The 25,317-nt window shown below is 36.2% G+C and overlaps 1 protein-coding gene across 2 annotated transcripts in view; it reads left to right on the top strand.

The window, feature by feature from the left end:
- The window catches only part of Mbnl3 (muscleblind like splicing regulator 3), a 60,234-nt gene that overhangs the window by 13,381 nt on the left and 21,536 nt on the right, over window positions 1–25,317 (top strand). For both annotated transcript variants that reach the window (XM_077793773.1, XM_026415166.2), the window contains exon 2: window positions 18,936–19,100. In XM_077793773.1, coding sequence (XP_077649899.1) covers window positions 18,936–19,100 — 165 coding nt within the window. The remainder of the gene's footprint in view (window positions 1–18,935; window positions 19,101–25,317) is intronic.

The following is a 25,317-nucleotide window of genomic DNA, read 5'->3' on the forward strand; positions in this document are numbered from 1 at the left end:
CTCAGTTTAAAATAGGCTTCCAGTGACACAGATTTAATCATTACATAGTAAATACATGAATTGTAACATCACAATGGACACCATAAATATGTACAATTATTATGTATCCATCTATCATAAAAATGAAACAAAAAAGTAAGGAAGGAAGAAACAAGAGCAGCTGAGATTATTCTTAATACAGTAAGGAAAGAGTAAAAAATACTTAGAACTCCTTAAACAAGTGTTTATTTGCTTCAGTGAGGACTGAGGATGTAGCTCAGCAGTAGCATGTGCATGGCCTGGGTTTGATCCCCAACACTGTGGGGGATAGGGAAGGAGGAGAAACTGCTGTATGCATTGTATTGTTTTCTTATGGCCTTACTGCAAGGTGCAATTGGTGAACTTTGTATTCAGTGCTTGCTTTGAGGGTTAGGGATCTATTGATACTTCAGCTTTTGATTATCCACGTTGAAATGCTGTGGTCAGCATTGGCTTGTTTGTTCATCTGATGCAAAATGTATTTTCTTCCTTTTAGCTTGTATTTTTCAAGATGTAATTCTGGGGCATTGGAAGTGGTAATGCTTTCAGATGATGAGGGGTCCTGCAGTGAGTAAAGGGATAAATTGACAGGAGAGCTGAGGAGAGGTTATTAGAAAACCCTTTGTTCCCTTAAATTTGCATACATAGCATACATTTAGAAAAACACTCTCAAAGAAGCTTATAGAGCAAATGTAAGCAACATGTAAACAGAGTTCTCATATACTTACTTATCATTATAACTAATAGCCCTACTTTTGCAAACAGAAAATGAATGCATTTTGGAGGATTAGTAGAATAGGTTATGAAAAGCCCAGTCTTTCTTTTTAGTGACCTGGGCTGGCCTCCTTTTACATGAGTGCTAACATCATTACTGATGTCAGAGACATAGAATTAAGATGTCCAAATCCTTTCACTATGACCTTTTAGAAACTGAATTATAAGTAATATAACAAAATGCTCAATAAATGGCTAAATCCATTGTCAGATAGGACAGAGTTTCTCAAAAGTGTGATGGCAGACTTGCTTTACCTGGGGACTTGCTAGAAATGCAGATTCTCAGGCCCTACCCTATAACTACTGAATCGGACATTCTGGGAGTAGCCCTGGGCATCCGTGTTTCAAGAAAACCTCCTAGTGATTTTGATGAACATTAACATTTGAGAACCACGGGCTTAGAGAAAACTATAACAATTTAGAAGAATGTCAATTAAAGATGATCTTTCAAAGTTTCAGAAGTTTAGTACTTTGTGTTGTTTCCTGAATGCTTTTTCCTTTCTTGCTGCTTGTTCAAAATGGCTTTTTTTCTTGGGTTGTATGTTTATACACAGATCTGGTGGAAGAAAACTTGTATCTGTTCTGGAGGACTTGGGTATCTTTGGGAAGCCTATATATTTCTCCCTACATGAGTATCCTAATGCTTATTAGCTTAGAGGAGGCTCTCAGATGTACATTTCTCAAAATTCTTTGGCCACAGAACCTTATTTTTGTGGATCATATAGAAATGTCTCTTAGAGGGTGTTTTTATTTGTTTGTTTTTTAGTACTGGGAATTGAACCCAGGGGTGCTTAATCTCTAAACCACACCAAAGTATTTTCTATTTATTTCTGTTTTTTATTCTGAGACAGGTTCTCACTAAGTTGCTTAGGGCCTCGCTAAGTTGCTGAGGCTGGTCTCAAACTTGCGATCCTCTTGACTTAGACTCCTAAGCTGCTGGGATTACAGGCAGGTGCCATCACCTGGCCATTACATGCAATATTACATGACAGATGACTGATTGGATAAGAATTGTGTTGGTGTCCAAATATGTGAAACCCAAAAGTAAAATTTTTAGTTATTATTTGAAAAGATTAATGACTTTTTTGTGCCACAAAAGCTCTATTGAAAGTATTGTCAGCTGCTACAAGTAGCCCTACAAAATTCTATATGCAGCAAACATGAAGATAAAAAGATTGTGCATATTATGTATACATACATATACATATAATATTAAACATGTTTCACATTTACATAGCTCAATGTCGGCATCTAAGACATTGGCCTATCAAGATGCAAAATAGAAAAAAATAAAAAAATGAATTAAAAGTTTTATAATGAAATTTAATTGTATTATTTCACCAATTTATATAAGTAATATTTTAAATACCTTTGCTACAATTAATCAATAGTATTTCAAGCACCATTAGCATTTTCTCTTACAGTCTATTGTTTGTTTTATCCTCACAGGAAAAACTGACTTGCCTGATTTTTAATCATTTTAATATATGTCATAAATAAAATATAGCAGTAATCATGGCAAAGTTAGGATTAAAAACAGAGTCAACCAAAGACGGTGATATATTCTATGCTTTTCATATAAAAGAAATGATACTGAACATTTCACTCATTGTGATGCTAAAGTGAATTTTTGTTATGGTGGATCTTTGTGTGTGTGTGTGTGTAAGTGATGTGTGTGTCTGTGTGTGTGTGTGTGTACTCACACACATGCACTAGAGATAGAACCCAGAACTTCCAGCATATGAGGCAAGTGCTCTATCACTGAGCTACATCCCTAGCCCTAGTTATGCTAAATCTTAAAGTAAGAAGCTTACAATGGTTAAAAAAAAATGTCTCTTGATTAGATAAACTAGTCTCCTAAGTTGGTACTGGTTTATTACCAGTTGAAAAGAAAAAGGAATAATAATTCTTTTCTCTTAGTTTACTTGCAAGAATGAGATTAAAATCTGGATCTGCTTTTTTAACCTCTGCCCTTTCACCTACAATACCACTAAGCTGTGGGGGCAGAAAGTGCTTAACAGTAATATCCAGTTCTAATAATAAGAGATATGTCCTTGTTTTTTAACACTATATATATATAAATTTCCTCCCTGGGCATGTGATAACCTATATTATTCATCTAATCAGTAACTATGCATGTAATATTACCATCTGTAGGAGAGAAAAATGATACAAATACCTATAATTTGTCAGACTGTTTATAGTTAATTCTCAGTATTTTAGTTTTAAGGTAAAGAAGTAATGAAGAAAAATACATATATTTTTTACATCTGGTACTATTTTATTTCCAAAGCACACTAAATTTTACTCTGCTCCTGTATTCTTTCAAACTACCTATAAAATATGTAGAGGCAGGAATTATTCTTAGAGAAGTTAATTAACAGAATTGGAAAATAATTTACCCATGATCTAAAAGTAATTAGAATCCAGAGTTCTTGAATCCAGGTTAAGAATTCTTTCCAATAAAATAGTGCATTCATTTTAATGTTTATTCCTTCTTTGTCCTAGGAATAAATATTCTAGAAGTCAGAGTATGAAGAGTCTGGGGCCTGGTTACAAAGATTCATATAAGAATGGGTTTATTTTTGTAGTTTCCCTATCATATTATCTTAAAATTATAAGTACAATTTTGCATTCTGCACTCTCTGTTGTTTAATCATTTATGTTAAGAGGTAGGTTCCCTAATGTCATCAGCAAATGATTATAACACTTTGTGTTTTAAAAGCAGTGGAAAAACCTAATTGATAAATTCGAGAATATAATTTATATGTTTATATTATTGACATATTTACATGATGTAGCCACATATTCATTTGTAGTTGAAAACCATCAGTTTTGTGACTAATGTTTACTTAACCAACATGAAATTGGCAACAATATAGCTGAGCTCAGTGATGCATGCTTATAATCCCAGCCACTCAGGAGGCTGAGGCAGGAAGATCACAAGTTCAAGGCCAGCTTCAGCAACTTCGTGAGACTTTGTCTCAAAATTTAAAAAGGAAAGAAGAAAAGGAAGAAGTGGGCTGGGAATGTAGCTCAGTGGCAAAAACATCCCTGGGTTCAATACTAAAAAAAAAAAGGAAAAAAGAAAATGGGAATGGAAAGAAATTGACAATATACAAAAGAAAACAAATAAATGTAACTCTTGCTCATCAGCTACATTTGAAGCACTGAAGAAATCAAACCCTAGTTCCCAGGCCCACAGATCATCACCTCCACTTTATACTCTCTCAAAGTATTTCTACTTTATGGCCATTTAAATCAGATCCCCACTGAAAGTGACAGGGGGTAGGGCAATCTTTTGTGAGGTGGACAGTGTACTCTATGTGAGTTCTTATTTGCCTGTGTTCTTAGAGGAATGAAATGCTTCAGGACACTTTGTACTTTTGGTGACAAGGTTGATCATTGTCATTATTTGGAGGCATTGTCCACTTTGTGATAGTGTTAAGCCTACAGTACTCAAACAATTGTGGTCTGAGTAAACCTGTTTCTGAAAGGCGCTAGTGTGTTTTGAAGAGGTTCTTAGTAATGATCACAAAGTGCACAGACCAACTCTTTCAAACCCCACTTCTTTCTCCAGTGGGTTCTCAATCTCCAAAGGATGTTGCTGGACTCTTCCTTTTGTCAGGTCATGGCAGTTTTCCTTAAGCTCTCATGACACAATTTCTCATAATTTGACACTGTTTCTCCCAAACTAACTGGTAAAATTCTGTTCTGCAGACACTTACTAATGAGCTATTGTAGGGGTATCTTTTTATTATAAATTGTTTTCTTTTCCCCCCATGTGGTTTGATCTCAAATGTACCCCAAAATTTCATATGTTAAAGGCTTAGTTCCCAACTGATGGCCCTATTGGGAGGTAGTGGAAATTTCAGGATGGCAGGATGGGGTCTAGTTGGAGAAAGTAGTTCACTAGGTACATGCCTTTGAAGGGGATATTGGGACCCTGGCCACATACCCTCTCCCTCTATCACTCTCTCTGCTTCCTGGCCAGCAAGAGGTGAGCAGCTTTGCTCTGCCATGATGCCCTTTGCTGTGATGTTCTTCTTTTCTGCAAGCCCCAAAGCAGTTGGGCCAAGTAACTATGGACTGAAACCTCTGAAACCATGAGCCAAAATAAATCTTTCCTCTTTATACATTGTTTATCTCAGGTCTTTGGTCATAGCAACACAAAACTGACTGACACAGCTAAGAGAAGATATGTTTATAGTAGTTGTTCTGCTCCAGAACTGACTTATTTTAACTTTTGATTACATGGTCTATTCATTTTCAAATCCCCTGAGACCCCAGATACCTAACAAAATATCCTACTTGCCATGTTTGTCTGTTAAATTGTTTCTGGACATACCAAACAGCCAGTTGATCGCAATCTTTGTTATAATCTGTTTTAGTCATCTCTTTCACTGCTGTGACTAAAAGAGCTGACCAAAACAATTTTAGGAGGAAAAGTATATTTAGGGGCCTATGGTTTCAGAGGTCTCAATCCACAGATAGCAGGCACCATTCCTCAGGGCTCAAGGTGAGGCAGAACATCATGGCAGAAGAGTGGCAGAGGGAAGCTGTTCACATGGTGATCAGGAAGGAAAGAGAGAGAGAGAGAGAGAGAGAGAGAGAGAGAGAGAGAGAGAGAGAGAGACTGACTCCATCCATGAGATACAAATATAAACCCCAAAAGCCATGTCCCCAATGACCCACACCTGACCTGCCTTCAGTTCCCATTCAAATAATCCCATCAGGTGATTAATTCACTGATTTTTTTAAGGCTGTCACAACTGGATCATTTCCCCTCTGAGCCGTCTCACATTGTCTCACACATGAGCTTTTGGGGACACCTCACATTCAAGCCATAAAATAATCTTAGAAGGAAAAATGTGGCTCAGACAGTAGAAATATTTGAACCAGTTCCTCAGTTTAGCTCTATCAAAATATTACAAAGCAGGGCTGGAGTTTTGTTTCAGTGGTAGCACACTTGCCTAGCATGTGTGAGGCACTGGCTTCAATTCTCGGCACTGCATATAAATAAATGAATAAAATAAAGGTCCATAAACAACAAACACACACACATGTGTTTGTGTGTGTGTGTATATATATATTTTAAATATTACAAAGCAATAAAGTTCTGGTCTTAAAAATGTGAACTCAGGATCCAGAATTCCTAGGTTGAAATCCCAGCTCTATTACTTTTTAGTTCTGCCATTTTGGGCCTTTCCTAAATTGTGAAGAATAAATGTCATAATGCATATTACAACACTTTTCCCAGTGCCAGGCACATGGTAAATACACAATGAGGTAAGATAATAATGTACAGGTTGAAATGGTGTTGAAGAAAATGCAAACCAGAACACAGTATTCTAATTATCTCTCAAATGAATTTTGTTATGGTGAGTGCTTTTATGATATTGATGGAAAACATAATTTTACAGGGATATCAACATGATCTCTAAATGTGTGTTAACAATTGTCCCATGACAAGGGATATGAGCTAAAACTGCATATACAATTATTCTACAGCACTCATAAATACTCTGCATTAGTTCAAGTCTGAGGGATCATTTGACCTTATATGCTAGCGTCTAGTATATAAAGGCAATGAAACATGAAACCATCTAAAGCCAAATAAATGCTCTGGTTACCTTCAGTAGAAAAATAAGTGTAAAAGATTGACATGCTGATATTTTACACTGCCTAGTTTATTTTACTGCAGCTACTTTATCAAATCTTTTCTAGCTTGGAATTTGATTTACCTTATATAAGAGGCATAAACAGACTCATTTTTTTTTTCAGAAAGACATATTTTCTAATTTTATCCTGATTTTCAGGAATGGGAAAATGGAGCTTGTGTAGATTTGTTTTGTTTTATTTTTCTCACCAAACCAAGGATTCCACTCATTAAAAGGCACTGATTAGATGATCATCATGGCCCAAATGACCCTAGAAACCTTTTTGTACTTAAGGGATGCACATTTTGAAAGAATGCCACATTTTTCCAGTGTTCTTATCTTCTAATAAGTCTTGTTCCTACTGTTTAAACTGATTTAGGGAGTACAATTGATAGATTTTAAAGCTAATTAATGAATTCTATCTGGTCTTTGCTTTATTTTGTCCTTCTCTTGGATTTAGAGATAAGCATTCTTTGAAAGTGGTCATATTTCAAATTCTTCTTTGTAAGGGCAGAGAATTAATGGTTGAGGGATTGATTTATTTTAAAACACAAAACCCTCCCCTAATCACTTTAGTTAAAATAACCCAACTTCTAGTTACATTGTTTGTAGATGGCCTTGTTTAGTTTTTTGAGTACTGAGTACAGTTTCATCATCATCAAATATTAACTGTTCCTCTGAAAGCTTTACCAAATTAGACTGGAAAAGAATCATTTTAAAACACATAGATTTTTTTAAAAAAAAAAAAGTAATTGCAACAGTTTCATTTAGAACTTGGTAGATTCTATTCACATCTCTGAGACACACTTTGAATGAATCTTAAAACAACTTGGTAGATACTCAGGCCAAGCAGAATAGATCTTTACTTTTAGAAAAGAAAGAATTTGCTTGTTTTCATGTCTACAAAACGAAAATGGACCATAAGTTGGCCTAATTTTCAATGCATTTAAAAAGAATCACTTAGCTAAAAATGCCAACTTATTTAAATACACAACGCTTGAAATTTGGAACTTTCTTTGGGGCTTTGTGCAATACTCTAAACTGCCTACAGTTTTAATAACAAGTTAACACGAAGGTCTCAATAAGACTTTTTGGTGATAAATATATATTATCACTAACAAATGTAGACTTTGTACATGTCTCAAAGTATTTTAATGGCAATCCATGCCACCAAGTAAAATGTTCTGCTTGGAAACTGCATTTTTTGGTATTAGTTTGGCAGTTGGAAAGGATTATAAGGAACATGCTTATTTTAAAGTGAATATATGTGGTTCTATTAGGGGTTTGAAATATGATCTCACTCTTAGGAATTTAGCAAGACCCTGTAAACAAGCATTTTGGTATCATGCTTGCTTTTTCATTTCTTTATCTGAAAGAAGACTCATGTTTAGCACAAGAGCAACTGGTTTTCATCTTTGTGTTCCTGATTTCAAAATGCAGTGATAAATCAATAATTGTATCTGCCCTTTACATAACCTTTGGGTGGAGGGATATGTGGATGGCTATAGAGACATAATTATTTAATTTATTCAGCAGCACGCTGAGCCCCATAGAGATAAATTGCTTAAATCTGAACAATAATCAGTGACTTTCTCACTTGATACTCTTCTTACACCTTTGTAAGATGTTTGTCTAAATTAAATTCTTGTTTGAAACTTTCTTTTCACTTAGAGACAGGAAATTTAATTTTGCCAAGTAGAAACCCCAATGTTTAAGCTTAGTGCATAACTAAAACATGTAGGAATTGTGGGGATTGCCAAATGCCTTCCCACTTCCTATGTTTTAGTACAGCTAAAACTCACTTGAGACCCTTAAGTCATGGAAAACCTAAAATAACTGGCTTGGTATCAAGGGAAAGAAGTCATAGTATAGGAAAGCCAGTTAGAGAAGTCTTGAAGTTTTTATTTCAGGAGTAGCCTGAGTGAAGCCTTTAAACAAAAGAAGAAAGACAGCGGCCATTTGGAGAGATCTGATGAAATTTACAGCTTCAGAAAGGGGTGTTGGCAGGATGACTGTGGGATATTGTTTTGTAGCAACCATAGGAAAAAATATCCACCTTGTTATTTTTTGAGAGATGAAGTATAGGCAAAAGTATCCTTTCAATGAAAGATTCAATTCTTTGGATTTCACTCTGTTTTTCAATTTAGGAGAGAAGTCAAAATGAAAGTGAGAAGAAAACTATAAACATTACACACTTTTGTTTAGGCTTCACTTTCTTTACCTGTACCCTGAGGAAGGTGAGTTAGATCAGTATTTTCATAAGGGTATTCTATGGAGAGATGTCAACCGGCCTTTGATGAAAAGGTATAGGGGTAATTTCTGTTGTTGAACAATGTTGGAAAATTCTGGGTTAATAAAGTAAACAAATTTCTTTCCCCTAGGAGATGTGAGAACCTTTATTATGCTCTTACATATCATCAGACTAGAGCAAGACAGTACACCAATTTTTTCTACCTATTTGACCAGGAGACCTAGTTCTTGAGAATCCTCTCTGGAACTAGTGGTCTCTGTACACACTCTGATGAATAATGGATTAAAAGATTTCCAAGAGCCTTTCCAGATTTATCACTTAATGTTTCTATGATTTGTCTCTAGACATCTCAATTTCCACAGCATTGTACAATTTCATTCATTCTGACCTTATTAATCCTGAATCTTTGATAATTCCAGTGGAAGCATCTGCTTTCTTAATGAATAAAAAATAAATTCAGGACTGTGTCTAGCAATTGATTCCTAAATGTTCATTATCACCATTTCTTGTGAAAATTGTATTCAGAAATACGGGGCTATTATGAATTGCTATTTTTCCCAGAATATATTACTTTATTAGTTAGAATTAGCCATGCCCCTCAACTTTTCTCCCTCTCTTTTAATATGAATAATCAAGGATTGACTGAAAAAGATATCTATGCAAATAATGGTTATTCATCTGCACATTTTGAATATGTACCTGCATCGATCTCATGTGTTTATAGAAACATGATGTTAATCAATCATTTTCCTGGACTATAATGGATGAGTTTTGCTTGAAATTCAGTATTCCAGAGAGGTCTAAGAAAAAGAAAATGTTCACTTGCCCCCTGCCACCGCCCCCACACCACAAAAAAAAACCCTTAAAAAACATAAAAACCTCATCTTCATGTAACAATTTATATGCTCAAAAACTATTTTATCAGACTGGGGCTGTAGCTCAGTGGCATGTGTGAGGCCCTGGGTTCCATCCTTAGCACTGAATAAAAATAAACAAAATAAAGCCATGCTGTCCATCTACAGCTACAATTTTTTTTAAAACTGTTGTATAAATTTGGAAGCAGGCTGGGGGTGCAGCTCAGTGGTAGAGCGCTTGCCTAGCATGCACAAGGCCCTGGATTCTATCTCCAGCACCACAAAAATAGAAAAAATTAGAGGTCTGAGTCACACACCATGCCCCTCTGCGTCCTAACCTAAAGAGGGAGCTCCAGCAGGCATCAAGATCAGAAAAGATCTCTTGGACATATTTTAGTCCAGTTTTGCTTCTGTGGGTGGGAAGGTGGAGTGGTTGATAAGGTAAGTGATTGGTGTGAAGCTTTTGGTGGGAGGAGCTATGGAATTAAAAAATTGCCTTCTCCAACAGTCAACTTCCTTCGATTTCTTGCAGCTGATCAGGTAAGCTGGTGCTTTGAGTACCTTGTGCTTCACTCTGGGCAACTGATTGACTGATCAGGGATTACATGGAGGGGGCTTCCTAGGACTTTGTGGTAAAGTAGATAAAATGGGTTTTGGAGAATTTGAGTTTATTTAGCTCAACTCACCAGGGAGAGGACTGCAGAGAAAATATTGTATGGGGCATACTTATACTTAAAAGAATATTCAGTGTTCATCTGCAATTCAATTTTAATTGGGAGCCCTTTGTTTTTTATTTGATAAATCTGACATCCCCAGATAGGATTCTAAGCAGGAGCCCTGGCCGGGAAGAAAGGGTACAAGCAGCTGGTGTCCTTTTTGTCCTGGTTTGTAAACTGCTTTGGTAGATGTTGGATGGGCTGTCTAGAAAAAGGGAGTGAGAGAACCATTAGGACAGGAGATTTGACTTATGGGCCAGAAACAACGCTTTGTTGTTTTATAATGAAGCATATGGGGTAAGTAGCTTTCTGGTTGTGTGATTTTATGTGTGTTTTCTTAGAGTAACAAATTGAATGCCATTACTTTGCTTTCCTTTTTTTTTTTTTCTGTATTTCACGACATTTTATGTTAGTTGCCATCAGCTGCTCTAAAGACAGCTTCTATGGATACTTACCATGAGGAATGCCTTCTGGATTTTGGTAGCTAGGTGCCAATGTGCTTTGTTGTCTTTGGGGTTTTACTTTTATTCTGGCTGGCTGTTTTGTAAACAGAATGATGCATTCTCGATGAGTTTGTTATTCACCAAACATCTGGTTAATATTTTTCTAAAGCAATTGAAGATATTCGATTAGAGCAGGGGTAAAAAGTGTGTTTGGGAGAGGGAGGGGAGCCAGAAGAAGATTCAGGGTGTTGGTGAGGCAGGCTTCCTTTCCCTGTAAACAGCAACTAAGATTTTTAGTGATATCTGCTCTCCAAAAAATTTCAAAGAAAAATCTCAAGCTCACGGTTATTTGAAAATAAATGTTTAATGTGACTGAAGTAGAATGTAGGTGGAACATTTTTCTTGTAAGTCAGTGTATGCAGTAGAGATCCACAAGAAGGCTCCACCTGCTGTTATTTTCCTAAAGCCATGTATTCCACCTTTGTCTAAGTAGCTTCAGGGAATTTGACCTACAGCTTGTTCTGAGAAATTCTGGGTGGAGGTGGGGCAGTTAGAGAAACAGCTTGTTGTAAACTGACCCTGAAAATTCAGGGCTCCCCTTGGGCAGTCTCAGGTGGTGATTAGATATGGATCAGCTACTGGTTTTTGTATACAGCCTATGGGACCCTATATCCTGGGAGCCCTTAGGGCCAGAGACCCCTGAAATTAGACTAGGGCTTGTGTCTGTGTGCCTCATGGATTCATGTCACTTCTGGTTCAGCTATACTAAACTACCAGGCTTTTTCAGCCACAATGATCCCATATTCCTCAGGACTTCTAGTTATAACAACAACAATGAAAAAATTAGCTATTTTCTAGACCTAAATAGGATAGCGGTTCATTTGGAGGAGACAACCAGGAATAGCTTCAATCATGTGTTGAAGGGAGAAGAAAGACTTTATGAAAGGAAATAGTAAGAGAAACGATTAGGCTTCCAAATAGTAGGTAGGCCTTATGAAATTATTCTCACAAAGTCCAACAGACTAATATGGTGGGGCTGCTATTCACCAGGCACAGACACATCCCTGGAGATTCAAAAGATGAGGAAGGTACAGTTCCACCTTTAGATGGCCTCAAACTTTAATAGGGGAGATAGGCATGCAAACAATTTATCGATGTATTCAGTGATAAGTACTAGGTAATCTGAGTACAGGTACAGTTGGAGGCGCAAAGGAGGGAGCGATAAGGGATGTGGGGGTAGGGAGATAGCTTCAGGAAAATCTTTGTAGGGGAAGAATCCTTTGAACTGAGAGTCTATGTTGGATAATGAGATCCTGGAAACTTGTCTTTTATGGCTTGCTGAGCTGCTTGTGAGTTAGGACAAGTCACCTAACCCTTTTGACCTTGACTTTCTCAGTCAGATAGAGGTGCACAAGACATTCCTCAAAATCCGGTTGAGCCCTAAAATGTTTCAATTTTGAGAATCAAATAATCTTAGCAGACTACTTCTGAACAACAGTGTAATTGTTGAGGCTGACCCTCCCTTCATCTTTTGGAGGTCACAATTGAAAAGCTTTCTTGAGGACAACTAGGTAAGAAGATTCTCTCATTTCCTCCCAGGTTCTTTTTTTTAACTAATTAATTAATTGAGTTGTTCTAATTTGTTATACATGACAGCAGAATGCATTTTGATTCATAGTACACAAATGGAGCACAATTTTTCATGTCTCTGGTTGTACACAAAGTAGAGTCACACCATTTGTGTCTTCATACATGTACCTAGGGTAATGATGTCCATCTCATTCCTCCCAGGTTCTTGCCTATTCAAATTGGATAGCTCATTTGCATGAAAGTCATTGTTCTATATATGCGTATATGAATTATGTCAAGAAAACAGGGTTCCACCAGCATGAGGAAGGGGACTACAGTGTTGACTGAAATAGGGGGCACTTGGCTGGCCCATTTCATGGGGGTCTATGTTCAACCTCACGAGTCTTGCCTTCAGTATACTCAGGAAATGATTTAGTAAGACTTTTTTCACCAGATTTCTTACATCTCAAATTTAAAGAAAAAGTTGTATGCAGAAGTTTAAGGGTACTGTGCATAACATCAATACTTATTTATGATATACTATTTGGAGGAGAAAATGGTGTAGATTGTTTCCATTTTTATAAATACAGAATTCTTTTTTAAAAGTATTTTTAGTTGTAGATGGACACAATACCTTTATTTTATTTATTTATTTATTTTTATGTGGTGCTGATGATCAAACCCAGTGCCTCACATGTGCAAGGCAAGTGCTGTACCCCTGAGCCACAACTCCAGACCAAGACAGAATTCTAAGAGAAAGAAAATGGAAAATTTGCCATTTCTATGCTGATATCTGGCTAATGCCCAATGTATGCCAATGTTGACTCACTTTTAGCTCTTTCAGGTTTTTCCTAGACTTTAATAGGTCTGTGATTGTTGCAGGAACCAGGCAACATAGTACCTATGATTTCTAATGCTCAAATTCCTATTACTTACTCTGAAAAGCCATGTATAAAAACATAAGTATGTTACATTGGGGCAACATTATCAATAGGATATTTCATTTAACACATGATGGTTAAAATGCAGTAACAATATTTTCTTCATAGTCCAAATCATCTGACGGGTCTATTTATTTAACATTTAAGTTTTAACTCTTGGTAGTAGGGAAGATTGGTGAGATTATGTCTTTGAAAAGATAATCCAGTTATAATTATATTTGAGAGAGGGCATTTGGGGTTTTTTCCCCTATAACTTCAAATGTATTTGAAGAAGCAAGTCACTCTGCCAACAGCTGTTTTTGTTAAGATACTGTGACTGACAAAGGGTAGTTTTCAGCTTCCTAGGGTCCTTTTCTTATTTTGATGGATGGTAGAGCTTTCTCATGAACATAAAAAAAGTACTTTTCACAGGCTTTTTCTACCACCAAGTGCATGGGAAGTCTTGTTATCTGACAGAATCTGACTCTCATAACTCTCAAGACTTAGGTGGGATTTGAATCACTACAATGCTATTTTTCTCCCTCAGTCAGAGGCTTTGTATTCATTTGTGAAAAGCCTGAAGGTTGGAAAAAGGCAGTAGATTGAATTTGGGAGGTTTTATAAATGCTCTGCAACTTTTTCCTCTGTCTCTTATCAACTATTCCATGCAGATGTAGTTCAGAAATGTCATTGACCATTCCTCCCCCCTGCTGTTTTTTGGCTGCATTTTCTAAGACAGTAGGTGGGAAAAGGGAACTAGAAGATTCATAGGTATAGGAGCACTTACTTCAGCAATGAACTACTTTCCTATTGAATCACTGTGGTATTTTCTTAACTCAATAACATAATGAAAGACCAGAAGAGAATGACATGTTTTGAATGTCAAAAGGAAATGGAAAAGGAGAGAAATTGAGGCTAGCATAAATGAACTTTCACACTCATCTCTTACATTTCTTTAACTTTGTATGTATAGAAGGGAAGGAGAGAGATTGTGTGTGTGTGTGTGTGTGTGTGTGTGTGTGTGAGAGAGAGAGAGAGAGAGAGAGAGAGAGAGAGAGAGAGAGAGAGAGAGAGAGAGACTGGTTTAATATATCTTGACTAGCCTTAGCTGCTGTTTTTAGGATATAGGCACCTCTATGAAAGGTGGCAATTGTGACAGGTATAATATTTCTGAGTCCTTGATAAATTACATAATCTAATACTTTCCACTAATACATGGCCTTTCTGACCTTTTGTGTCTAGATTGGAAGAAAGAAGGCTTAGGACACCATTGACTTAGCTAGGGAAATGTGAGAAGTGATTTTTTTTTTTTTTTTAAGATTCAAGATAGTTTCTGGGCTATTATAGATTTACTGTGGTGGGATATCTTGTGGCCCACTTAGAGTGCTTAGTTAGCTCAGAAAAATCATTGGAACTTTCTATTCATAGGTTTTTCCAAAATACAAGTATAATGTGTGATTACATACTCTGTTGGGACAATCACTGCCCCTTCCACACTTCATCCCATCCATACTTAATCTACCACAGTCTTTATCCCCTGCAATGATGAAAAGAAAGTGTTACCAAATATCAAAAGCAAAGCTTGTTCCCCACAAAATGCTATCTAGAGGAGGTTGATTATCACCAAGTGTTCTGCACATAGATACATTATCCTGAGTTCTAAAGACATTTTGAAAAACATGAGAGGCTTGGTTTTCTTTTGTAACATTGTATTCCACAGATAACCTAGATATTAAATTACTTGTTCTCCTCATCTATTGTTTCGAAAGAAAATGCAGATTTTTTTATTTTATAAGCTTTCTTTAACATAAACAGCAGTCTCTGGTAAAATGGTATTGCTATGCATTTGCATTGTTATAGAATTAAATTATGAATTCTGTCATTCAAAAAAGAATGCTTTATAAATCAAGTAAAATCTCATAACTAAGATGAATATGTTTTTTTAAAAATCTCTTGCTGCCTCATATTCCAGACTTTAGTTTTATAGCCCAACTTGATGTAATTTTTAAGGCATGATTATCCTTTTTTACCTATTTGTTTACCATTTTCGCTTTGTAAAAATGTTATAAGTGAAAACTAAAGTTGTTATATGTAAGGAACAGTGATATAAAAGCACAAAGGCATGTTCAATTCTTTATCTCTGGGTTGGCAGAAAATGTGCCAAATATTCTATACTCCCTCCCTTTCTTCTTCTCTGATTGCATTCATTCCAAATGGTATTAAAACTTTCTAAGTTCTCACCACAAATAATGAAATCCCAATTATTCTTTTTTTTCTTTCTTTTTAAAAAACTAATGTATTATTTGGAATTTGTGAGTAACAAAGATGATCTTGGGCTGGAGTTGTGGCTAAGTGGTAGAGCACTTGCCTAGCACACATGAGGCACTGGGTTCAACACCACATTAAAAAAAAAACAAACTAAAAGACAGTCTTTATATACGTGTGTGTGTGTGTGTGTGTGTGTGTATTGCAGAAGAGTTAGAAATTGTATTGTGTGACCATATGTACTAATTGTGTTAACAAGCACTAGGTGGCTTGGTAATCCTAAAGCGATCCTGCTCAGCAGCTGCCTGATTTCTTTTCTCACTGCTGCTCTGTGAGTGCCCCAAAGCCTAGGGATTGGTGCAATGGCCCTGAATGTGCGTAAGCAGCAAGATGAAAGATAAGAAAAGGAGAAGGAAGGTCAGGAGTGAGGCATTTAGACCTGGTTGGGGGGCAGTATCTTCAAATGCTGCTGCAACTGGTGATGCAAAGGTCTGAAATTCAGAAGAGAGGTCAGAGGTAGAGATAGAGATTTAAGACCTGGACAGTTGCAGGGCAGGATGAAACTTTAGAGAAACTTTGGAACAATTTCATTTCTCCAGGAAAAAGAAATAAGAAGAGACAGCAAAGGATTTAGGCCTGAGCCTTGGGGAAATGTTTAATGTTGGGGTGTGGAAGGAGGAGGAGGAGGAAGCCTGAAGTAGAAATATAAACTAGCATGCCTGATGGTGAAAGTCACTAAGTGCCCTACCTCCTCCAGGCGGTGAATTTTAAGCCAGATAACCTCAGTTATGTGGGTGGAGGGTGGAAGATGTATACACTAAAATCCTGAGACCATCTTTGCCTTGCTGCAAGATATGATAGATGTAAAAACGAAGCTAATGGCTTACCTTGGAACACATTCATCTTGAAAAAACCCTCTTTATTGTCATTTTTAAGCATAGATGAGGATTTCCTTACATTCCCTACATGTGCTGAAATTATATAGCTATTCCTAGTCTCCTTGTAAGAATTCGAGAGGATTAAGTTAATATCATTCTTAATTCTTTCAACCTATAAATTCTTTTTTTTTCCAGGATTTGCAGAGAAATATAAAGGCAAATTGAAGTGGAAATATTATTAAACTTTTTGAAAATCATTTAAATTTGCTTATATCTAAATTGATCAAAAAGAGAAACAAAAAGATATCCACCATAGAAAGCAACAGTGTACCTTTTCATTTCTGGCACTAAGTTTAAGTTATATTCCACTTCTTGCCAGGGAGGTAAGACAATAGAGCTACCTGGTTCCAGTGATCTAATATGGTTAATGGATGCAGTTGGATAGGGGATCACTGCTAATGTTCCATAGCACAGTAAGGTAACTATGATTGACAATAATTAATTGTATGTTTTATTTATTTTTTATTGGTTGTTCAAAACATTACAAAGCTCATGACATATCATCTTTCATATATTTGATTCAAGTGAGTTATGAACTCCCATTTTTACCCCAAATACAGATTGCAGAATCACATCGGTTACACATAAACATTTTTACATAATGCCATATTAGTGTCTGTTGTATTCTGCTGCCTTTCCTATTCCCTACTATCCCCGCTCCCCTCCCCTCCCATCTTCTCTCTCTACCTAATCTGTTGTTGTTCAGTTCTCTCCCTTGTTTCTGCCCCCCTTTCCCCTCACAACCTCTTATATGTGATTTCGTATAGCTTTGAAGGTTTCCTTCCGTTTCCATGCAATTTCCCTTCTCTCTCCCTTTCCCTCCCACCACTCGCCTTGTTTAATGTTAAAAAATAGCTAACTAGAGAGAATTTGAATGTTCCTAGCACACACAAAAAAATGATAAATGTTTAAGGTGATAGACAAATTACACCAATTTGATCATTGCACATTGTATACATGTATTGAAATATTACACTGCATGCCATAAATGTGTATGATTCTTATGTGCAATTTAAAATATTTTAAATGTTTTTAAATGAATGAAAAAGTAAAAGAGATTCAATGCATGTATGATGATGTGGAAATGAACCCAGCTATTATGTACACCTGTAATGCACTAATAAATTCCTCTCCTGAAAATTCAAAAAGTAAAAATAAAATGAATGAGTGAAGTACCCCCCATCAAAAAGTTTGCATTATATATAGCTTTATAAAAGTTTTGAAGGCCACACCTGGATTCCCAGTGAACTTATAGGAATGCTTTCATGGCAAGAAAAATAAATATGGAGAAGTGATTGCCTAAACTACTTAAGCATCATAAATAAGAAAAATGCATAGCATGTGTTGAATGAAAAACACTTGGTAAACTAACTCGATTTTCTCCTGGGAATTCAGGTGGCCTAGTAACTTGCACTCTTGAGTCCAAAAAAAAATTGTCATTTTTCTCTCTCTTCCTCTCCCAATATCCTCATGCACTATAAAGAATCTTAGTATCTATAGGAATAAGAATTTCTTGTGGTTGTGTTTGCCATAAAAGAATTATAGTGGACCTAGTAATCCAAATGAGATAATTATTAGCTGCTGCATGTAGTGCTCATGAGTTGAAAACAACAATGGTTCACATGATAATGTGATAAACAGCTAGTCCGGTGACATTCTTTGCTACCACATAGTAAACACCATAATTGGCAGCCGTGTTAGTGTTTAGGTGACACCAAAGGCATGTTGGATTCTGTGGAACTGACATGTTATCCTGTCTTGAAGGTGTTTAAATCATCAATAAGACATCCAAATAGCTGAGAATCTAAAATATACTTTGGTTTCAATTATCTAAGTAGTGTAAGGCCTTTGCTTCTAGAGCCTGAAGAAAAAGTTGGCTGCCAGATATAAGGATTTATTTTTTGATTAACAGAATGTCAGTGGATTTCAGGATGCTTTTCACGTTGTAGATTTTGGGAAAAGAGCTCCTAGATTGCCCTCAAATAATGGAATCCAAAATTTATATATCTATGTGTGGATGGTTATTAAATGTTTTCCCTGGATTTTCTTGGTTACTTATACATGTGGATCCAAATCCCAAGTCTTCTTTAAAAACACATGATTTGCCAGCTCGTGATGGATGATTTTTATTTAAATTTGTAATTTATTTAAATTTTATGACATAATATTCACAATATTTTATGTTCTAAACATAACTTGATACATACCAAAGCAGAGCAGAGTGGCTAAGAGAAGGAGTTCTGGAATCAGACCAGCTGTGTTTTAGTTCTAGTTTTGTCACTTTTTAGTTGTGTGTGCATGGGCAAGTCACTTAGCCTCTCTTAATCTCAGTTTCCTGGCCTAGAAAATGAAGATTGTAAAAGTATCAGTTTTACACTTAGGAAGATGAAATAAGTTAATTCATGGAAAACATTTATGAAAGTTCTTGGCACATGATAAGAACTTAATAAATAAGCTCTTATTTCCTCAACCATGTAAGATTGTTAGAAATACTAAATAAAAACTTTGTCTAATTCTTCACTATTAGGGTCGGTGTACTCGCGAGAATTGCAAGTACCTTCACCCTCCTCCACACTTAAAAACGCAGCTGGAGATTAATGGACGTAACAATCTGATTCAACAGAAGACTGCAGCAGCCATGTTCGCCCAGCAGATGCAGCTTATGCTCCAAAATGCTCAGATGTCATCACTTGTAAGTCACAGCTGTCTGAAAGTTGTCAGTGCATATTGTGTGTCTTATGATGCTGGGAACTAGACCCAGGGCCTCATGTGAGCTAAGCAAGTGTGTCACCAGTGAACTACATCCCCAGCCTCATGTACTTTATTCGAAGCATATATATCTACATTGGAATAACCTTGTAGGCCTTTGGAAAGCTAGTTACTACAGGATTTAGGACTCAGCTCATGTTCATTGACACTTCTGAGTTGTGCATGTGAAGAGAGCAATCAGGTGCGTGGGATTGAAATCCTGGTTGCATTTATGCATGAGTTGATTCCTAGAAGAATATTAACAAAGGAGCAAGTGCATGTTAAGATGAAGAGAAAGATTGATTATTATTACATGGAAATCTTTGAATTCTAGGACATTAATTCAAACAAAATTCTCTGTTCTTTGATAGTTTTGTTGTTGCCTTTAAATAAACTTTTTATTTTAAAGTCATTTTGGATTCATTGGAAGAACTTTAAAAGCAGGCCAGAGAGTACCTGCATTATCCCTCACCCAGTTTCTCCAGTGTTTTGTTTTATGTTGGGGGGGTTTGCTTTGTTTTGTTTTTTACAGGGCTGAGACTGAAATTGGGGTTTTGAACATGCTAGGTAAGTGCTCTACTACAGAGCTATACCCCAGCTTCCCCCTGCCGTTAACATCTTAAAATACCATAGTAGACTTATCAGAACCAAAAAATTGAGATTCTCATATTACTGTTAACTAAACTGCTGGCTTTATTCCCACTTCACCATGTTTTTCAGTAATGTTCCCTTTCTATTCTAGTGTCTACTCCAGGATACCAGTACCACAGTACATTTGTTTGGATTCTGTCTCCCCTCTCTCTTCTGATCTGTAACCATTTCTCAGTTGTTTCCTATTTCGAATGACCTTAACTTTCTTGAGGAATACTAGCTAGTTATTCACTGGTGGTTTGTACTACTTAACCTAAATACAGAGTTTCCTTCTGCATAAAATTAGTAAGATTAATAAGTGTCTAGTATTTTGTGGATCAGTGAGTTTAAATGGATTTATAGAAAGCAATTAAGCTATATCTGTTCATATTGTCCTATTGAGAATTTATCTTGTCCTGATACCTTCAAATGTAATGTTGCATTTTGGCCCAACACTTCTCAGAGGGAATTGAAAACTGTCCCCTTTCTGCTACAATTCTTCAGCTCTCAGATTTAGCACAATGGTGTCTCATTCTAATTCCAGCTAGCCAAACATTTTTAAAATTAACAAGATAAATTTGAAAGAGCTGTTACCTTTCTTTGTTACCCATTCCATCAGTGACTATATAATAAACACTAAAAGTCAAAAGATACATGTATTATTTAGATGCAAAGAAAATATGGGAATAGGACAATCTGCTGTCAGCAAAACCTTATTATAAAGTTGGTTCTCAGAATTCAAGGAAATCTGGGTTAATGTAACACCCTTTAACTATCATGCCTGTATACATAAATGCAAAAAACAGTTGAGAGGGGCATTGATGTTTTGCACCATGATATTCTTTTTTCCAGAATGTCTAGACAGATTTAGGTAAATTAAATATATTTCATGTCCTGTACTCTTAGTTTGCCAAAATATTTGCCTTGGAACCCAGTGCTTATTAGTTATGTTGATAAATTGGTTCTCAGATCACCAATAGCCTCTTCAGAGCTCCTGTTTGACCTTCACTAATACTTTTCATTGTCAACTCCTTACCGAAACTCTTTCCTGGGCTTTCACACACTACGTTTCCTCCCTGGTTCTAAAGGAGTAGGGAAGGAAGACAAAGGCTCCTAGATATGTACAAAACAGAAGTGAATATGCTTGGTGAGTCCAGAAAATGTAGAATAAACCAGAGGAGCTTTTACTTTTTTCCATTTTATTGATATAATTGGCAAATAAAAGTATATATGTTTAAGATGTACAATGTAAATATGATATTTGTATAGTTTATTAAATGAGACAACATGGATTAGCTTGGAAAACATTATGCTAAGTGAAATAGGCCAGATAGAGAAAGAAATACTGCCTGACCTCACCTCTATGTGGAATAGTGAAACAAGTTTAACTCACAGGCACACAGAATAGAAGAATGGTTCCTAGGAGTTAGAATGGGGTTACGGGAATATTCTTCAAAAGTGACTATGACAAAGGAACGTTTAACTCAACATTGCTACCCTCATCCTCTTATGGGATGTCTTACTTTCAAATTGAGCAAGGATTGGAGCAAGATTTTATTGTCAAACACCTGAGCCCACCATATTTTATAGTGTTAGAGCAAATCTCTTTTCAAAGGTCAGGGGCTAGTTCAGGACACCAGTCAAATGACCTGCTTCAGGGAATCAGAGAGCAAATTGTAGGGTAAAGTAGTGGTAACTATACACCTTCCATTCAACTTCTGCCAGAGACTCTCCATTCAAAGTCTCAATCCTTCTTGCATTATTGATCATGTGGGATCACACTGGAGGAGTAGGGAGTGGTTTTTTTGTTTTTTTTTTTTTTTAGAATCCGATAAGAAATTCATTAAGTTTTCTAGCCTCTTGATTTGTGCTAATTTTATTCAACATGATTTCTATAGTAGAATGCATTTCCTTTGGTTTTTTTTTTCCTCATTGGTGGTAATGTCAGATTTTTACTGCAGATGATGATTGATATGACTCACAGGAGTACAATTTATTTTATGGCATGTCACAAGATACAAGGCATTACTTAGAAGATCCCAGGGAACAATTAGAAATTACTTTTTTACCTCATAGATTATTTAATGATAGCCGTTGTGATGTGATAAACTGATAAAAGATTAATTTCTGCAGTTATTATGTGTACAAAATTCTAGCTGATATGCTCCTGCTCTGTGGCCTAGGAAGCTGCCTCATAGATGTTCTGTAATTGAGTTAATGCAAACGATTTTAAGTGGCATTTACCAGTCTGATCTGGAAGAAATCTTTTCATTATGGATCCTGATCCTGATATAATTACAGAAGTAAAGTTTAATTTTACTTAATTTCCCTAGTACCGACTCTCCACCAAACAACTCTTGCTCTCTTAATCACCCCATTACCAATAATTGAATACTTGTCCCTAAAATAGTCAAGCTTTTGTTTAAAATATTTCTAGTTCTTATATTTGTATGGTTTCCCAGTAAGACCCATTTATATTACTGGCTTAAACTTCAGGTCTTTCTACAAAGCATACTTTGATCTGTTTCTGGGATACCAGAAAAGCACATCTGCCTTTGCAAGATTGAATGTGGTTTGCTTATTATAAGCCCATAGATAAAGGGAATGTCAACCTCAATGGGATGGTAACTAGAGAGCAGATTCTGTTCAGTGTGACTGAACAATGAATAAAAGCCACACCTAGTCGATTTGTGTGGAATGCTTGCTGCAGCAGGCAAGTTTGTTCACTGTATTTAACAGGTCTGCGTTGACATTTGCTATTATAAAAATCCACCCTGAAAGCTTTTTGTTGGCTTTATTAAGAAAGTGAAACAAAGGACGTGACTCCCAAATATTTTTTAGTGCAATTTCAGAGATTGCTTGTAATATTCACAGCAAAAAAAGAATTATAACTTTAAAAACTCCCCCTTTTCATAATCAGAAGGCAAACATGAGCATTGTTGAAGAATGTTAGGAAAAGTAGACATACTGGATTACTCTCAAGCAAAACTAAAATTGGAAAATTTTAGTTTCACAACTAGGAATTTTAGTTATTGGGAGGGAGGATTCTCACTAATGGATGTGATACATGTGTCTGTGTGTACAAATATATGTACATATATGTTTATATGTGCATGTGTAGATAAAGTAGATATGATGTTATAAGGTTATTAGAATATTTTTATTTAGATATTTTGCCTCTCTAGATCTTTCCATATCTGGAAAATTCCTTTAGTTTCTTTCTTTGAATGTGGTGATTCACATGGAAGCTGATGCTGACATATAGGTGAACTTGACCCAGGAGAGTATATTCACCTGATGATTTATATAGAGGGTGTAGTTCAGCACATTTGAGGTTTCATTAAGGTGTGCCAAGTCATGTGATTCTGCTATTTTCATGACTTTCATTCCTGAGGCCAAGTTATGGAATCTAGACCATAAAGGATATAAACAAGCGTTCCATTCCTTGATTTTTCTTTTTCCTCTATTGAATCATTTGATGTCTGTCTGGACCCCTGCTCCCCTTTTTACATCATTTTAAATTTCTATCTACCAAATATATTTCTCAGAAATAGGATCACATGTTTACATTAATATAGTAAGGTATGGAAGTGATGCAACACTTCAGAACCAAAATAAAAAAAAAATAGGAAGTCAAGTAGATAGGAGGAGGGGAAAATACTAATTAATTACATAATAATAAATATTATTTTCAGATTCCAATGCCTTTAATGTTTTTCTTCTTTACTTAATTAAGCTCTATAAGGTATCATATTACTCAATGAAACTTTGGACTAGAACAGTTTTATGTGGCTGGAAATAAAATTGGAAAATATTTTTTTGCATTTTTTTATTTTTGAAAGTAAGTAGTTAAATAATTTAGGAGACAAAAACAAGAGGATAATCTCCTTCCCTCACCAAGATATATTCTACATTTGCCATATTTCTATTAGTTGCAATTTTTCTAGTTCACATTAACTCAATTTATCCACTAATATATTTATGTAATAAAGAGTAGTTATTGTCCTGGTTTATTTTGTATTAAAATTTACTATGAAAAGTGTGGGCCAGACATTTTGAAGACTTAATAGAAAAGAAAACCATGTCTATTGCTCCAGAACAACTTGGTCCTAATACAGGAGGACTGGCCCCAGAGTGCTAAGAGACCAAAGAAAGATGCAGACAAATCCAGGATTGCACAGAGTGTAATTGGATGTAATGACAGAAGCGTAGTCCTGGGCAGCAACTGAGACCAGCTGGATCCCCACAATTGGGTCACAGGGAAGTGCGTACATATTGGTGAGGACAAAAATGACTTCGTCCTAGCCAGAATGTACCTGGTTTATCTTAGATTAACATCAAAGAGTCAAGCATATTTCTGGCACCAGGGTCTGGTTGTAAAGCTCCATATGCCTTTGTAAAGCTTTTTCGTCTATTTATAGTTTGCTAGGAAACTCTTGAAGAAAAATTGACCCTCTGGACACAGGGGCAATCATGGTGGTCATAACTCGACATGACTGTAGTCATATCAAACTGAATCCACACATCCATATTCCAGATTGCTAGTCTCCTCACCAGTACAGAAATGACAGTACATTTTAATGAAGGGTTTACAGCAGGCTTTTCAGTTTACCTATTCACAGAATAATAAATTAAGCTATTTAGTTTTTCACCTCAATGTAGTCACATTGTTTTGTAAAGTGATGTAATTAGAAATAAGGTTAATGTGCTCTTAATATAATGAGGATTATCATTATCATGTGAATTTCCACATTGACTGAGGTTCACCATATCACATCCCAGGAGTGCTTGGAGTGCTACTATGTTATGAACCCCAAATTTCATATGGATATTATTACATTTTCTAAAAGATTTTACTTTTAGATACAGCAGCTGAAGCTCATGTTTTTAATTGTTCAACACATATTGTTCCAGAGGTGAAGTTACCTTGGGCGAGTGAAGGTTCAGGGCCCACATTTGCTTGGTCTCCTTCCAAGAATAATGTCTTTTTAAAATTTTAATATTTTTTAGTTGTAAATGGACACAATTTCTTTATTTTTTTAATGTGTTGCTGAGGATTGAACCCAGTGTTCACTCATGCTAGGCAAGCGCTGTCGCGACCCCTTGCCTGCAAGGAAGACGCAACTCAGGAATCTTCTTTCAGCAGTTTATTCAGGTCCTTGATACTTTTTCTTCTTTCAGCAGTTTATTCAGGCCTTTGTTTTGACATGTCTTTTAGCTTCTACTGCTACTCCTACTACTACTTCTACTGCTACTCCTACTGCCACTACTCCTACTCCCGTGTGCCCCAGCCTTAATAAAGCAGATAAAGCCCCAATGCACAACTGCCACGTGGACTTTTCTCATAGGGTGCCAAGTCACAGCGTGCCAACTCATTCTGATAAGGAGTTGTTTGTCACCGACTACAGGGGAAACCAGCGCCATCTTGTAATGGCGGCCACAGTTCACAGAAACGGCTCACCACAAAGCGCTCTTCCACTGAGTCACAACCCAAGCCCCCAGAGTACATCTTTTAAAGATGGTCATAAAAT

This window comes from Urocitellus parryii, chromosome X, assembly GCF_045843805.1.
Source record: "Urocitellus parryii isolate mUroPar1 chromosome X, mUroPar1.hap1, whole genome shotgun sequence".
NCBI lineage: Eukaryota > Metazoa > Chordata > Mammalia > Rodentia > Sciuridae > Urocitellus > Urocitellus parryii.